The 16,778-nt window shown below is 43.2% G+C and overlaps 1 protein-coding gene across 10 annotated transcripts in view; it reads left to right on the top strand.

Moving 5' to 3' along the window:
- Window positions 1-16,778, top strand: part of syngap1b (synaptic Ras GTPase activating protein 1b) — a 126,529-nt gene that overhangs the window by 18,032 nt on the left and 91,719 nt on the right. For all 10 annotated transcript variants that reach the window (XM_031867336.1, XM_031867340.1, XM_031867334.1 and 7 more), the window contains exon 2: window positions 11,408-11,811. In XM_031867336.1, the coding sequence (XP_031723196.1) occupies window positions 11,408-11,811 (404 nt within the window). The remainder of the gene's footprint in view (window positions 1-11,407; window positions 11,812-16,778) is intronic.

The raw sequence follows: 16,778 nt of genomic DNA, 5'->3' as shown, positions 1-16,778 counted from the left end.
CACACACACACACACACACACACACACACACACACACACACACACACTCATAGCTCCCTTTCTCCCCATTCATCTTTATGTTCTCCTCCTCTTAGCACATTGAATATCACCTTGGCAGTCAGGTGAAGACTTGGGCAGGGCTGCACCTCTGAATGAAGCAGCAGAGAGATGTCCAGCGTCTCATCTCCCAGCATAGTGCCTCATTATTCACACCCCGAGTGAAAAGGGCCTCGCAGAGCAACCTGGAGAGTTTCCTGTGTAGCCTGTCGGACTGTTTAAAGCAAAATGCAGGAGGGATCTAAAGTCAGAGAGAGATGAAGAGATGGTGGACTGGGGGAGTTATGGGAGAGGGAGAGCAAAAATCACAGGGTCTGTGAGAGAGTGTGTATTTCCATCCAACCGGCTTTTGTGAATTATTACACTCCAAATAAAGGTTATCATAATTTTCTAAAAACATGTTCTAATTCTTACTATTTCTTCTGGAAGTTAAAGATAACTTGAATGATGACTTGATTACGACACGAACAACCGACATTGTGTGGATCAGTGTAGGCGAACAACAGCACAAAAGCAGCCCGGGCACTCTGAAGTCTTACGTTCCTGCTCACTGTGACCTTACAGAGATATCTGATGCTGCTCCTCATGAATGGGCTGCTTATTTCTTTTTTTTTTATGACCATTAACTACATTGTATTGTAGTTTGTAGTTTGTGTGCTCTTTGTTCCTGGATATGGACCACATTGGCAGAGACAGATTGGTTCTTAAAAGGAATACTTTTTCATCAATAGGCAGGAAATGCATCAGCCTACATACCTGATGGAAACACACACAAGTCACATTTCATATCTGTGCCATTTTAATTTACTTGACATTTTGAGAGAGAGAGAGAGAGAGAGAGAGAGAGAGAGAGAGAGAGAGAGAGCTACAGTTATAGTTATAGATAAAAGACATTAGGTAAGTAAAAGGAGAGATGCAGAGAGAGAACGAGGGAGAGAGTGCGAACGAATGAGAGAGAGCCAAAGAGAGTTGTGGGAGTAAGTGTAAGCGAGTGGGAGACTGAGAGCGAGCCAGAGAGCAGCGGAGAGGGAGCAGGCTTCTGTACAGATATAACACGCAAACCCAACTCTGCTATTGGCTAAAGCCTGAATGGTCTCAAGCTGTTCCTGTCATTCATTCTGTATTTACTTGCGAGTTGAGTCCGGCCCATTCAGAATCTCGGGGGGGGGGATCCTCACAGTGAAATGTTGGAGAGGAATACTTTCTTTTACGTGATATTCAGTTTCTCAGACACTTGCGTTTAACAATGAAATCAAACATTTTAATGTCTATAGATGTTTGTTTTAAGCTCACATCGTTACATTCAGATCTATGTGATGTCAATGCAAATGAGTGATGAAGGACATCTTGAGGCTGTTTGCGTATACATGGCCGCAGTTGCCGTTCCACACAAGCGATGAACGTGGATGAACACCAAAGTGCTCAGTCATTTGTATTCATTGTTCTTCGTGTAGTTTATTATTAGTAATTATTTAATCCCAACATGTGTGCCTATATGTGAAGCGTTTCAATTTGGCCGGGAGATTAATAAGACGCGTGTTCGGAGAAAGAATGGAAAGGCCACGTTTAAGAAAAGGAGAGATGAGACTAGAAGTCAGGTAGCTACATTTGAATTTAGATTCAGAGAGGCACAGAAAAAACATCACAGAGATCTAGAAATAAAAATAGAAGAGTGTGAGAGAAGATGGAGGAGTGAGAGGCAACAGGAGAGAGGTGAATGATAGAAATGTGATTCTAGGACAGATAATTTCATTATTTTTTTAAATCCCAGATAGAGGAATATTGAAGATGAAAGGATGGAAGAGTGACAGTGTAAAATACAAAAAAGGGGAGGGGGAAGGGGGGGGGGCACAGAGATGAGATAAAAGGTTTACAGAGGGGGTATGAAAAGAGAGGGCCACATCCAGGAAGAAGAAGTCAGAGAGGTAGCCAGAGAGCAATGGGGTGCTGGGCTGAGAAACAGATGGGCAGAGGGAGGAGGGGCGATATGGGAGGGGGGGGAAGGGAGGGGGGCTTTAGAGAAGAGGCTGCCAGGAGTTACTGTCGAAAGTTGGACTTCATTGGGATTCATGGTGGGATGATGGCCACATCGAATCCCCCCTCTTCCTCTCTACATATTGCATTTTTTTAGGGATCGGTTTGGATTTTGTCAAGTCCATTTTAACAGAACAGTCGCATGCCATATGTAAGTTGAATCGTTCCTCCTCTTCGACACTGGCTGTGACACGAACCCTTAATCTGAGTTAGCCTAAATTTAGCTTGCGTCTTCCAAAATACGGTCCCTTATAGTTGCCAGATTCCGTCTTTGTGTTTAGCATTGCCGCACTCACGGTCGACAGTTTAAATATCATCTTGCAGTCATCCTTGTCAAAACCTGGCGCCTACATTACCCACAATACAACTCGACAGGCTGACAGTCCGGCAGATTTGGGTGTGCTTTGCTAGTAGCGGCTATTGTAGCCTCTGGTCTCGAGCAGAGATGAGGAGCGGCCTACAGAGGTCGGGTTAGCTCACTTCTTTCTAACTCCACACCCCCAGATTTCTTTCATTTTTAAACTTGTAGTCTTCAGCCCCAAACTATCCTGTCCTAACTTACCCAATTTACGCAGCAGTCCCCCCCCCCCCCCCCCCACACTTTCTGGAGCCATGAAACGCGTTATACAACTTTTGCACTAGTACTCTCCGAGACCTGTAAACAGACTTTGATGTGTAGAATCAGTGGAGTGCCCCTTTAAGACATCAATATGAAACTTCCTCCCAACACTCCCTTGCTGACGTCAGAATTGGTAGGACTGTGACAAAGTCTGCTGGAATTGAACTTCAACTCCAGCTCTCTTTTTGTTTTAATACTTCACACAACTACTTCTGGAACTTTTTGTGTGAACCACTGAGTTCAACGCCATTAATTCCTCTGAGGCCGGACTCTCCTCTAGTGTTCCGCTGTCGTAACCATCTTGGACGATGTCTCGTGTCTCTGTAACAGCAGGTTGTTGCCTTTAGACGGGCTTCGATGACACACCGTGTATGAACTAGTTCATTCCAGCGTACGCTCCGGCATTCGCAGTGTGGTGGCTGTAGGAATAGCATCACTTGATGGTATGTTTTGTACCTTTTGATGCGTTTGACAATGTTGCAGAGCGTGGATTACTGCATGCATCCTCAGTGCCAACTTACGCTCACGGTGTGTGTGTATATATAGTTAGATATGGAAAGAGAAAAAGGAGAGGGGGGGATGGAGAGACAGAGCACAGAGAGAGTAAGAGAGTGAGAGGGAGGTACAAGTCAGTATTTCATGGATGGCTGTGTTGCTATGGGAACAAGATGTGGGCTCCCTATTCCCAAAAAAGTGTCCTCCTTCATTCCTTCCTCCCTTCCTTCCCTCTTTCCCTCTCTCATCACTTCATTTCTCTTCTTCTTCTTCTTCTTCTTCACGGCGTCCACAGCATCGACACCTCTCTCTTCCCTTTCCCCTCGATTACATCCCACCACATGCTTCTCTCTCTCTCTCTCGCTCTCTCTCTCTCTCTCTCTCTCGCTCTCTCAATCTCTCACCCTCTCCTCTGTCATCCATCCTTTCCCCGCCCACTCATTCACCTCTCTCTCTCTCTCTCTTTGCCCATTCTCCTCCTCTCCTCTGCCTCCCTCTCTGTCCTCCCCTCTCTGTCTCTCTGTTTGCATCCCTCTCTTCCCCCTGTCTCTCTCACCCCTCTGTCTCTTTAACACTCACTTATATTCTATTCTTTTCTCGGTTGTCATGGCAATAGGCTGGGGGCGTGAGGGAGCGAGCGCGAGCAAGCGAGCGGGAGTGGGTGTTTCGGAAGTGACATCTCTTGGGCAGTAACCTTGTTTCCTGTGTGGTGGAGTTGGGGGCGGATTCAAGGCGCTAGCAGCGCAGCAACAGTGACGCCGTGTGGACGCTTTGGGTGAGCAATGGGGAACCCGGGACGCGCCGCGTGAGGGCTGGGTGAATGATCTGATAGGTGAGGATACTCTCTCTCCCCCTCTCTCACTCCCACTCTCTCTCCCACTGCCACACACACACACACACACACACACACACACACACACACACACACACAAACACACAACCCGTTACCTGCATCCTCTCCTCCTCTTATCGAACATCTCTCCTTCATGGCTGAACTGGACTCATTGTAGGGGAAATTTAAAAGGGAAAAAGTTCAACCCGAACATATTTTTACTTTATAATGTTGCTAATGTGTTTCCAAACAGTTAGCATTTTATTTTGGAGTTGTGTCTCTGGCAGGTTTCAACCAACTCCTGAGTAGAATATCAAGCTTTTTAGCTGCTAAATGTTCGTTAATGTTCACCAGCTAGTTGCTGACTTTGTCTGCCATTTAGCTCTGAGCTGGAAGTGTACAGTTGGATTATTGGAGCATTTTCTTTGAAGAAACAGCTCCCTGCTGCCACTGAGAATGGTGTTAATGTGAGTGTAATTTGTGGTCTGTAAAACCAAAACAATGAGGCTAAAAGTAGGGATGCACCGATCTGATGCAATGGATCGACATTAGCTCCAATGCTGACCTTATTAAGAGGTTTTGGTATGTGATCGATCCACATTAAAAACTGTTTCCTTTGTCAATGCCGATGTTGTGTCTTCTGTCACTTACCTTTATTCAGTCATGGTGAGTCATCGGCATTTTACTGCCATAGCAACCCCTGGCCTCATGTTACCTGACACAAAGAAATATTTCAATTATTTTTACGCTCGGGGGGGGGGGAAAGAGAGCACTGGTATCAGATTGGTAGCCGGTGGCGGCAGATACCCTGATTTTAGATATCAGAATCAGTAACAGTAGGATAGGAATAGTTGGGTGGGGGTGAACCTGCTACAGAGAGAGGTGATCATTCTCTGTTGATTCGACTCTTCTCACATTACGTAAAGACATTTGATCCATTGTCAAAGATATTGGTAAAGTTCTTCAAAAACATTTTATGTTTTCTTGGTTCAGCAATCAATAAATCAAATGCTTTTTTTTCCCGACACAAGCTACTCTCTACTACTAGCTTGACATCTGTGAGTGCTAACAATAGCCATGTCTGTGGTTTACGTTCGTAATGTTAATTTTGGGGGAGTGGCTTTGGAGGGAGGCCTGAGTTAGCCACTCGTTGAGCTCGTGATGTGAGCTTCTTTCATTGGAAGAGTTACCAACACTGGGCTGGGTTTTTCTGTTGGATCGTTTTCAGAAGCTAACATACTCTTGCTAGTTTCTCAAGATTACCAACCCTATAGATTTAATGTAAAAATATTGACGAATGATTTATTTAGTTTACAGCAGACTTTTCTGGTGCGTCATCAACAGACTTCTGCAAACGATCATCACAAATATTGAAGTAACAATCGCAGTAACAGTATTTTAAGCTCCAAATGAACGCGTCAAAGTCCACATTATACTCAGTATAATTACAAAAAAAAAACTAGCCGTTAAAATGTGATCATTAAAATGACAATAAGTAATCAGCTGTAACTGCAGCAACACAGATACAATTAGTTTGTCACCTCCTCCGACTCCACCAGTACCCCCCTGAGTGATGGTAGCCTGTAATTGGCACAAATGAAGTCACATTTTCACAATAGAGATACCTAATTAAAGCAGCGATCCAACAGATATGTCTGGTATAGAGGTAGTGTCAATGCTGTAACAGCACTGCTGTCATTTCACATAGCTGACCAACTGGTCGTTGGTTTTCTATCTTTCATACTTCTTTGAGCTGTTTGAGGAGAAGTCGGGGGTGAGACTGTGAGCACAGGCTGGGTATTGACTTTTGGAAGCCAGAGGTCTCGCCACCCTGTGAGGTAATCATTGAGTAATTGGTATTGATCAACAAGCCTATCAACCCCCCACAGATATATTAAGGTAATTTTGTGCTGTGGAGCAGATAAATTATACTGATTACCTTTCTAACGAAGGAAAGCCTGATTTCTGAATGAAGATTATTATTATTATTGTTTATTGTGCCGCACGCTCATGCCAATCCCCTGCCATGGTCAAAACTAATGTAAGTCTAATGAGGTGGAGTTTGTTCTGAGCAGAAATCCAGGGCATGACAAATGTGCTTGTTCAGCAAAAAGCCTTGCACCTCTGGGCCTCTGTGACCCCGCTGCTGACGCTTGACATCCCTCGCTTGACTCAGCGCTGACAGCAGCCTACTGTACTGCACATATGCACCACTATGACTCACAGCTTGTCAAAGAGCAGCACTGCATCTATTCTCACTACCTTCCATATATTCACTCTTGGCAAAGTCTGTATTCCGCTGGTTTATTTTCCACTGATCCGTTTCGGAGGCGGTTTTGTGATACCGTGCGGCCGAGGTCACAGTAATGACATGTGCACCGTGTGGTGCTTTCTTGCCTGGAAAGTTAAGATGTTTTGGTCCGCCATGCTTGCAGGAGTACATTATCTGCCCCGGGCGGCCCGGGGATGTTGCAAAGCTTTATTTTTAGCGCTGTTTTGGAGCTCAGCGATGTGCATAAATCAACATTCGGCCTGTCGGGTTCCAGTAATGACAACGTTGACTAAGGCTGACCGGTCATCCGATTGGTGCATGGGACTCTTCTTTGTAAACTGCAAAGGATGGCAGAAAAGGCAAAAAGAGCCCACAGAGAGTGAAGGCGAGAGAGGAACAAAGGCAGAGCGAGGGAAGAAAACACAGAGAGCCGACCGCGGAGAGTGAATGAAGGATAGAGTGAGGTAGAGGAAGATGAGCGGTTTCAGCAGTTCTGCTTCTGCCAAATCGTTTCTGTACAGTATATGTGCAGCCTGTATACGTACGTACGAACGGACGGACAGACAGAAGAATGAGCCTGCTCATTGAAATTCTGTCCACTGCGCTTCACAGGCCCTTAATAGGCAGCCTCGGGGGTGGAGAGGTAGGCCTACAGTAGAGTAGTGCAGATTGGGCTGTGGATGACTCACGCTGCTATCCTCCAGTGAATATCTCTCAGCATCATGACTTTGCTCTGCACAGTTGCAAAGTTTGGATTCAAGGGCTGAGGTGCTTTTTCTGGAGAAATAGAGCGTGTCACAAAGTGCTTTATGTCTTTATGAAGGCCTGTGATGATGACCAATGTTTGATAGAACGCTTACTCAGCAGCTATCGCATCTCCTTTCACAGTTGGGCTTCCAGCAGACACACCCGTCCACCATGACGGACTTATGTATAAGAGGAGCGGAAATAAGCGATAGATGGCCATGACTGCTGGTGCCCTCTTAATGATGACATAGATGGAGATGCCGGAACATTTTGTTTGATGCAAGCTACAACACTTTTACAATTTCCCTTTGCAACAAAAATATTTTGCCATGCAGCCTTTGAAGATAACATTTCCCGCTGTGCAACACAACAACTTGGAGCATATTAATAGAGTGTAAAGCCGTGCACCTAAAAATGCTTTTTCAGCTGTTTATCCGTGATCATGACAAAAGTTGTGATGAGACGCATGCTTCCAATTCATAACCTTCACAATGTATCACACAGTACTCCACAATATGCATTCCCTGAATTTTGTGTGACTCTCACCAGCTAGATGTGCGAGCTATAGAGAACCACATAAGTAATTTGGCTTTATTGTGTTTTTATGCTCAACTCAACTGCAGAGAGAGAGAGAGAGAGAGAGAGAGAGAGAGAGAGAGAGAGAGTATTTTAATCATCCAATTAAATAAATCAGCTTTCGTAAGCCTCACTTGGACTTCTCCAGGAAAGAAAGACACCCTCATGTGTATTAGAGAAATTTGATATTAATTTATTCACATAGAAAGGTTAAAACTTGACCCTTACATCAAATATTGTGGGTTTGTAAAGTGGTGAGAACTGAGAGAGAGGATTAGTGCTGCAATGATTAGATTATCAAGTAGTCAATTAATCAGCAAATACTTAAAAAATCAATTCATTGTTAAAGTCACTTTTTAGGCAAAATGGCATTGGATGGCACCAGGTTGTTACTTTACTGCTTTATGCTGTCTCACATTAAAGTAAATGGAATATTTTGGGGTCGAACTACACAAGGCATTTGATGACATCATCTTGTTACCTTTTAATCAATAATATAAATAATTGCAGCCCCAGAAAGCCCTGAAGGACTGAAGTGTTCTGCAGAAAAAAAATTTAATAAATTAGAAGAAATCAGCTGACAAACATTCCATATGTTGTCATCCTACATGCTTCGGTCTTTTCCACTTGGCTCAATTTTAAAAGTTGTGCAAACGCTGAGCTGAGGCTATTGTGACCCTTTAATGCTTCCCCATCACATGCGACCCGCATTCATAGCCTCGAGTTTCTGTCCACCCAAATATTTCATGGACACAACAACAACTTTGTGCAACTTTTTGTGGCAGCTGAGCGATCATCTGACTGAAGGGTCCTTAAAGGGACAGTTCACCCCAAAAATCATAAAAACATATTTTTCCTGATTCCTGATTTATCAATCTAGATTGCTTTTGGTGTGAGTTGCCGAGTGTTGGAGATATCGGCCATAGGGTAGTCTGCCTTCTCTCTAATATAATAGGACTGTACGGCACTCTGCTTGTGGTGCTCAAGGAGCCAAAAACTGTCTCTTTGCACAAATTATAACCCAATTTCTCAAGATTGTCGTGTTTCATGTATAGGAACTATTTTTCTTCACACCAAACCACACACTACGGGTAAAAGGAAAAATATGTATTTTAGGTTTTGGGGGGGACTTTCCCTTTAAACACGACACCAAACCTCTCGCTTCCCCAGTGAGAGAAAACACTGTGTGACCACATGTCTGTGGTCCATGTATGAAAGACAATCAACTCTCCATGCTTCACTCTTTCTTTCCGTTTCTTGAATCGTCCATATTAATTAGCTGTGCCTGGTGAGGAGCTCATCTATATTTCAGCAGCTCGATTCATAATTCAAACAGGAACTTGAAAGATCAACAGAGTTGTTATTTTGCCACAATTAGACGATTGCCTGTTGTGCTTTTCCACTCTGGCTGTGGACGGAGAAGCGCTGTAACCGCCGACCGTCTGGAACAATCTTGAGCAGTGGTGACGCGGCAAAATAATCGGTTATGACACGCTGCGGTGTTGCATTGTGGGCCACAGGTGACTGTTTCTTTCTGACTTTCAAGAGGAGAGAGTGCAGAGCCTCAGTCAGCCACCGTGTCAAACAGAGGGTCAAATAAACATCAGTCTGTGAGTGTGTGTGGTTGCATGAAAATGTGCGTGTAGTATGTGTGTGTTCCAGCCTTGTATACCTTGTATACTCTGCAGGTGTTGTCAGTGTGAATTTGCCGTTTCATTAGTGCATGAGGTGTGAGCCACTGGGGGAACATTCATTTGACTGACACACACACACACTGCAGTGACTTGTTTTTAAACTTGTTTACCCCAAGATTTATTTTAAAAACCACATTTGTCTTATTGTTTTTACTTGGTAAGGTCGCTTGTTTTTAGTACAAATTAGTTCAGGACTCTCCCGCTGGACCAGAGCATGTGATGGTGATGCTAGTGGAGTGGTGATTTGCCTCATAGGGAGATATTGCCATCTTTGTTTTGTATTTTAAAACAAATATGATTGATTCAGCCATGTTCCACTGAACTGTTTCTAAAAGAGCGAAGAGTCTTTGAATTCGAGCATCAGACAGGATGACGTGAGAAAACCGCCTCAAGACGTTTGCTTTTGTATTCGTAGCTGAAAACTATAAAACGCTCAGTGGCGTAATCCGGTGCATGTGAGAGATGCTGCTGTTGTCTCTCGCTTAAAGGAAAAGAAGTACAAATGTCTCACGCTTAAACAGAGATAACAAATAAGGAGTCTTAAGAGGAGAGAGGAAAAACAATATGCAGGGGCAATATTAGAACAACAGATGCATCATTTAGATTTTGATCAAGTCACAGAGCTAGAAAATTGTAACCAAATAGTGTTACTGTGCCATGAATTAGATTGTATTACTGATAAAAGCTTGGATATATTTGCATGGGCTGGTATTATTATGTGTGCTCGATGTGTCTCCTTAAGTTCAAACACAAGTTAAAGCAGTGCAATGAGGCCAGACAACTTGGAGCAGCGAAGAAAGAGAAGACAAAGTGCCTCATTTAGCAAAGGTCCTTAGTCACACATTTTTTCACTTTAGACGAAGTGAAACAGCTACTCGGGGAGAAAAAAGTCCATATTAATGTCTCAAATACTATGTGATCAATTTCTGTAATTACCCAAGGCACAGAGCCCTCAGATATAATTTTCGTTTTTTTCCACATCTTCCTGATTGATCCTCGGAATCAAGGATAATGTGAAAGATAATTGTGTACCCCCACCGAGAAGATTATAGTTTAGTTTCTCTGTTTGTCAGCTGGAGGTCTCGGAAAAGATTTCTGCTAAATTTGGTGGACAGCACAGCTTCAGGCCCAGGGACAGGTGATTAGAGTTTGGTGGTGAGCTGCCTCTAGGACGTCTTCAATTAGACAATTAATCATTTTTAGCTGTGCCTCTATGAAACTAACAGAGATGGAGACTTGATTTCACATTCAAAGGGTGTGTTTGCAGGAATGAATAACAGGAAGTTATGAAAAGGGAATTAGTTTAGTTTTAGAGCATTTTACCCTTTTATAACGAAATAGTTTGGCATTTTTGTTTACTTGCTGTCTTGCAAAAGATCAATGCCACTCTCACATCTAGAAACAGTTAGCTTAGCTTAGCATGCATACTGAAAACAGGTGGTAAAAAGCTAGCCTGGCTCTGTCCCATGGTTTAAGACACGGCCCACAAGCACCTCTGTATTTTGTTTGTGAAATGCAAACAAAAAACGAAATGTAAATACAAGTTGAGGTTGAGACAAGCTGTTTCATCCTGTTCCCAGGCTAAGCTAAGCTAACTGTTTCCTGGATGTAGCTTTAGATACGAGAGTGGACAGAATGTGCTTATTCGACAGAATGCGAATAAACACATTTCTCAAAATGTTGAACTATTCCTTGAATGCAGATCATTTTCTATTTTGTCGTGTCCATGCTTGCTGCTTTATTTATTTAATGCTGCAGTTTAAGGCCTCATTGTGTTTCACACACATTGTATATCCTGCTCAACAAGGGCTTAGTAATGAACAAGATGAATTTAGTTGTTGTTCTTTAACACCCAAGAATCAGGTTCTGCCTCTAGCATTGTCCTGCAGTCTCATTATGACTAATGACCTCTTTTAAAACAACCTGTCAAACACAATGTAACGACATCTGGCACTGACGTTATGAGGACGATGTGTCACAGCATCACAGCCATCCTACCGATGATCCTAACTGACCTTCTCTTTCCTCGCTCTCTCTCCTCCTCCCCCTCTCCTCCCCCTACCTCCTTCTCTCCTGTCCAGATGCAAGGTGTGCCGTCCCCCCCTCCTATCATCATCACCATCATCGCACCCCGGCCCATTCCTTCCACGCTCCCTCTTACGACCGTCCCGCTCCCGAACGTCCCACCTACGACCGTCCCTCCTGCGACCATCCCACCTACGACCGTCCCCCTTTCAGCCGTCCTTCCTTCGACCGCCCTCCTTCCTTCGACCGCCCTTCCTTCGACCGTCCCTCCTTCAACCGTCCTTCCTTCGACCGTCCTTCCTTCGACCGTCCCTCCTTCGACCGTCCCTCCTTCAAGCTTCCCTCACACGAGCGCCCCATCTACGAGCGTCCCTCACACGAGCGTCCACCCCAGGACCAGAGGAACCCCCATCTCCGCGTGAACACCGGAAATCCGATCTACATGTTGGACCAGGAGGAGGTATTGCACTCCACACACCAGGAATACACTGATACTGAAACTGGTTTTACGATAGTTGAAATTGAAACACTTCAGGGGAGATCTTTATCATGTGGGAAATAAAAATAACTTATTTTTCAGCCTTTACACTGATAGAGGACGTACCACTCTCATGTAAAAAGAAAAGTATATTTCATTTATTTTGACATCGAGCACATTTTATCACAATAAGTTGTGAGTTCCTAAATTCAAAAATGAAAGATTTAATAAACTTTATTGTAAAAATGTGTCAAAGTAAATGTAAAATTTATCAGAAATATTCTACTCTTCCATGATTACCCTCTAACTCATCATATGCTGTAAACATACACACGCCAATTAATATAATTAATTATGGAACATTAAAATCCCATATTACAGGAGTAATTGAATGTGTTACAGCTAAAACACTTTATAAACACATTATAAATCATTATACAGGGTTGGGTTCCTAGTCAACAGTTAAGTTTGAGTCTATAAAATGACTTAAAACTGCATTAATTGTTGTTTTTTTCACATGTGGGCAATACAACAAGCTGTAAACATGACATTGTCATATTATCACCTTATATATTTGCTTATTTAAGTCCAATATTCACTCTCCTTTTAGCTCTGTTTTGGTCTCCATCAACTAATGAGGGAAATACATTGTCGTTCATATAGAAATATTGATTATTGCAGCTTCAATTCATATGTTACTCTTCGGTATGTTTTATTAGCAAAGAACAATTTACAAAGATCTGACACTGGATTGAGATTCTGTAATAATGTTATCTTACTCAAACTACAGCTAGTTAAAAAAACGATCCTTTTTTGATCAATACAATGAATACAATGAATATTTTACTAATCGCTTCCTCGTGTCTTTTGGGTTAAAACAGGTTCACAGTGATTTGAGCACGGCCTGTTATAAGAAAGTTTCACACAGTCTTTGTGCTCGTTAAAAGACCGTACAGCGTACTTTACAGCCAATATGTGTTCAAAAGGAGGTCGGAGAGAGAATGTATCCAGAGTTTATACCAGACACTTGTCGCCTCAGGTTTGCTTTTGGGGGTTCACTTTCAAGGGCAGATGTTAATTCTTCTAGTTGGAAACTTTTGGCAATCCTCTGCATTGTGGTGTGTAAGTGAATCATAACTGTTTAACGAGTCACCTTGAAGAAAAAAGGGATTTATCCGTCTTTTACAAGTCTGTGAGTTGAATGAAAAGTTGAAAGGGACTGTTTTCAGCGTTCACTTCCTCAACCTGCCCGATCTCCGTACTTTCTGTGTCAGTTAGTTTCTTACATTTTCTTGAGTGATTAGTCGTAGGTTTCTGTCAGTACCATGGAATTATTTTGACGCGATGGCAAATTGGTCACTAAGTTAGGCTGAATGTCTGCCAGATCAGATGTCGTTTGTCCTGCAGTCTGAGGAGGGTCACATCGATTGAACGATCAACGATCCGGCTCATTGGCGATCTGATGGATTTCTGGCATGTCAGAAATGCGAGCAAAAAAGTTGCAGGTTCTTGTTGTTGAAAAAGTAGGATTAAAACTAGATTTAGGAATTAATATCAATAACACCCGAAGGCGGTGTAGACTTATTAATGCAAAGTACATCAGCTATGCTTTAAAGGAGAATGCTGGTGATATTCTTCAGTTTTCCTGTTGTCAGCACATCTAGAAACACAAAAAGCAACAATGAATCTCACCAACGGCCTGTTATGATATGATTCCTCTGAACAATGTTGTCCAAAAACTATTAAAAATACATTGATGAGCCAAACTGTTGCAATAGCTTACATAGTACTTCATAACCAGCATTGGGGCTGTAATGGATTTTGAATCAAGTCTTCCCGGTGCTTACAAGAGCACCCAATGTGTATCAATCCGCAGCTGAAAATAGTCCCAAACACATGTGACGGTCACTCCTCCTTGAGTAAAAAACATTATGGAAAGCAGGTTCAAAGTTCTTCAGGTTCAAGTTTTCCATTCATAGTTTTCTATAAATAGAACTTACTGCTTATTTATTAGACAGAACATTGAAGTGGTTGAAGCTTGGCTTACATGTAGCTGGATATATTTGAATGAAAGCGGTGTTCTTTTTCAGCCTGCAAGCATCAGGGGAATGGTTTAGCAGGAGTTTTGTTTTTCAGTTGTTTTAACACATTCACGTAGTACATTCAGAGAGCTTCACGGTGAATTCGTGATCTACTGCAGTTAAACTGGCACAATATACTTGTTAAGGAAACGAGAGAGAGAGCTCCCTCTGTTATTTTTATTCTGTGTTTTCCCCAGTTGATTTTCAGATGACTTGAAATGGGCACGGCAGTATGTTAGTGTTGATTAACTCGACTGTTTTTGCTCCGAAGTTCGTGCATGGATGTACCGAACACAGATAAGTGCACCACTTGTGAGTAAAATCTCATCTTGCTCTCTAGGCCAGGAGAGGGTACTGTTCCTCAACTTTTCTACCTCTGCTTTGCAACAAAATTAGTTCTGCACACGGAATTACACAGTTTAAGGCAAGACTGCTGATTTATAACACCACCATAAATGGACCAGACCAATGTAAAATCCAAAGGCCAAAAGGTCAGCAGGTCTGTTATTAGACCAAACGCTGATATATTACAGGTTTCTAATTTGCTTTAAAGTCCTAAACTGCGGCGCTTTATAGAAATACAAAGGGGTGGCTGCATGTCTGGGCATTTGGAAATATTACATCTTACTTTTATTGTATTATAAAGTTCTCCGCCTCACTATTTGATGTATTTATATGTACTCAGTTTATTATACAGTACTATGGCTTTTCACTGAGGCAAATTCCTATGTTCAGCCATGCAAAGTGAGTCCACAAAGTGGTGCATCTTCATGTGGCCGGTCAAAGTGCACGGGTGACGACTTCACCGCAGCGTGTGTGTGCACGGCTGCCGATAGCATTTCAACTTGTCATCACTCAGAGACAGAGAGCGCGCTGTGATCCCGATAAGAGACCTGTGCCCACTCCGGAGGGATTGAATGCAGAGCCCAGTTCAATTAATCAGAGCCCTATCCCTATCTAATTGTGCCAATAAGGCAGCAGCTGTGAATGGATCGGAGGCAGGACTGACGTGCTGATAGCCGTCACCTCGGCGACGGCGAAAGGCGTTAAATATTCATGCCTGTCACTCACCTCATGCAGAGCGGGTCTCTCTCTCTCTCTCTCTCTCTCTCTCTCTCTCTCTCTCTCTCTCTTCTTTTCTCTTTCGCACACACACACAATTTATTTCCATTTTTGTTTTAGATGGCTTCAGTGGCTCGGCAAAAAAAAGCAATCACACTGTACGTTTTCACAGCGGAGATATGGAGAATCAGCAGAGGGACCTTGTTCTTTATTCCCCCCATCGGTGCTGCTGCTTCTTGCACATTTTGATATCAGCCTTTCACCCCTTTGATTTTCTGTTTGCTTATATTGACGGTGAGGTCAACATCACCGGTCAGGTCCTTTGCTCTAGCTCTTTGTATCTCTGCCTCACCCTTGGGCTCAATCCTGCCCTCCATTGATCCTTTACTTTACCCTCTCTCTCTCGCTCTCTCTCTCTCTCTCTCTCTCTCTCTCTCTCTCTGTTGCCTCCCATCTCTCTCCTCTTTTTAATCTAATCCATCTGTTCCATCTCCTCTCCCTCCCCTCCCTACTCCGCCCAATCTCTCCCTCCCTGCCTCCTTCTGTCTCCATATTCATTGCTACCACACTTCCTCTCTGTCTATCTCACCCTGCCTTCCATCTCTCTTACTTTTTCTGCTCTCACCCCCCCCTTCTTCCCTCTCTCTGGGGTGACTGGCAGGAGTCCTTGGCTCTCCCACAAGCCACCTGTCTCTGTGCTCCTCACAGCTCCATTCACTAGCTGTTTTTTTGTTTTGTTTTATGAATGGTGGCCATCAGGAAGAGGCAGGAGAGGCGTCCTCCCGAAGAACCGAGGTGTCGCTTCGGGGAACAAGACTCCTCTGATGTGTCTGAAATGTGTCACTATGGAAAGCTCTCGGTGTGTTCGGTTCATTGAACTGTTTCCCTGGTGATGGAGTGGAGGCATTTCTTGAGGCTAGAATGGGATTACACCCTCACTGACATGGCTCATTTTAATTGTGAAGGATAATAGATGCGCTGACATGACGTGTTGTCTGAGTGGCACGTATTGACACTGTGCATCTGGGGGCAAAATACCCTTGAAAGTAAAAACAGAACGCCTGTGAAATTACAAAAATGCTGATTGAAAACCCGCCGCCTATAATTACAGTGCCCTCTCCTGCTAGTTTCTTTTCTTCTTGTCATTCAGCACTCAGAAGTGGACGTGACTTCTATGCTATCTCTCTTGAGCTTCTGTACTGTGTGTGATTGGCAGAACATTCTTTCCAATGCAGTCGAGGCAAGAAAAGAAAATATGGAAATGTGCCACTTAGAAAACAAGCGAGCATGCAGCCGAAAGCAGCAGAACACGTTGCTTAGTGTTACTATGTCTGTGTGATCACATATTAGGATTAGAAGAAGAATATTTTTTTGGACAAAATGGATGCAGTTCAACACTTTCACATTTACATTTAGTGTTCAATACTCTTTGGCCTTATGTGTTTAAGCAGTATGTGTTGTGGATGCAGCAGAAAGAAGGAAGAGAAGTTATGAGTGGAACTGAAACACTTTGCTTTCCTTTTCTTCAGCTCCTCACTTGTGAGCATCTCCTACTTCGGGTCTCGTGTGATAGTAAACTGAACAGCTTTGGGCTGTTGGTCAAAACAAGTCATTTGAAGATGTCAACTTGGGCTTTATGAAACTGTAATATGTATTATTTACTATTTTATGACAAGTTATAGCCGATCCCCTTATAATTGAGAAATTACTTTGCATATTAAGTGATTACGGAAAAATAATTGTGAGTTGCAGCGGTAGTGTGTGTGTGTGTGTGTGTGTGTGTGTGTGTGTGTGTGTGTGTGTGTG

Source organism: Anarrhichthys ocellatus, unplaced genomic scaffold (genome assembly GCF_004355925.1).
Source record: "Anarrhichthys ocellatus isolate YVR2014 unplaced genomic scaffold, GSC_Weel_1.0 scaffold39, whole genome shotgun sequence".
Lineage (NCBI taxonomy): Eukaryota > Metazoa > Chordata > Actinopteri > Perciformes > Anarhichadidae > Anarrhichthys > Anarrhichthys ocellatus.
Note: the sequence above shows the minus strand (reverse complement) of the source record. Positions and strands in the feature narration are given on the sequence as shown.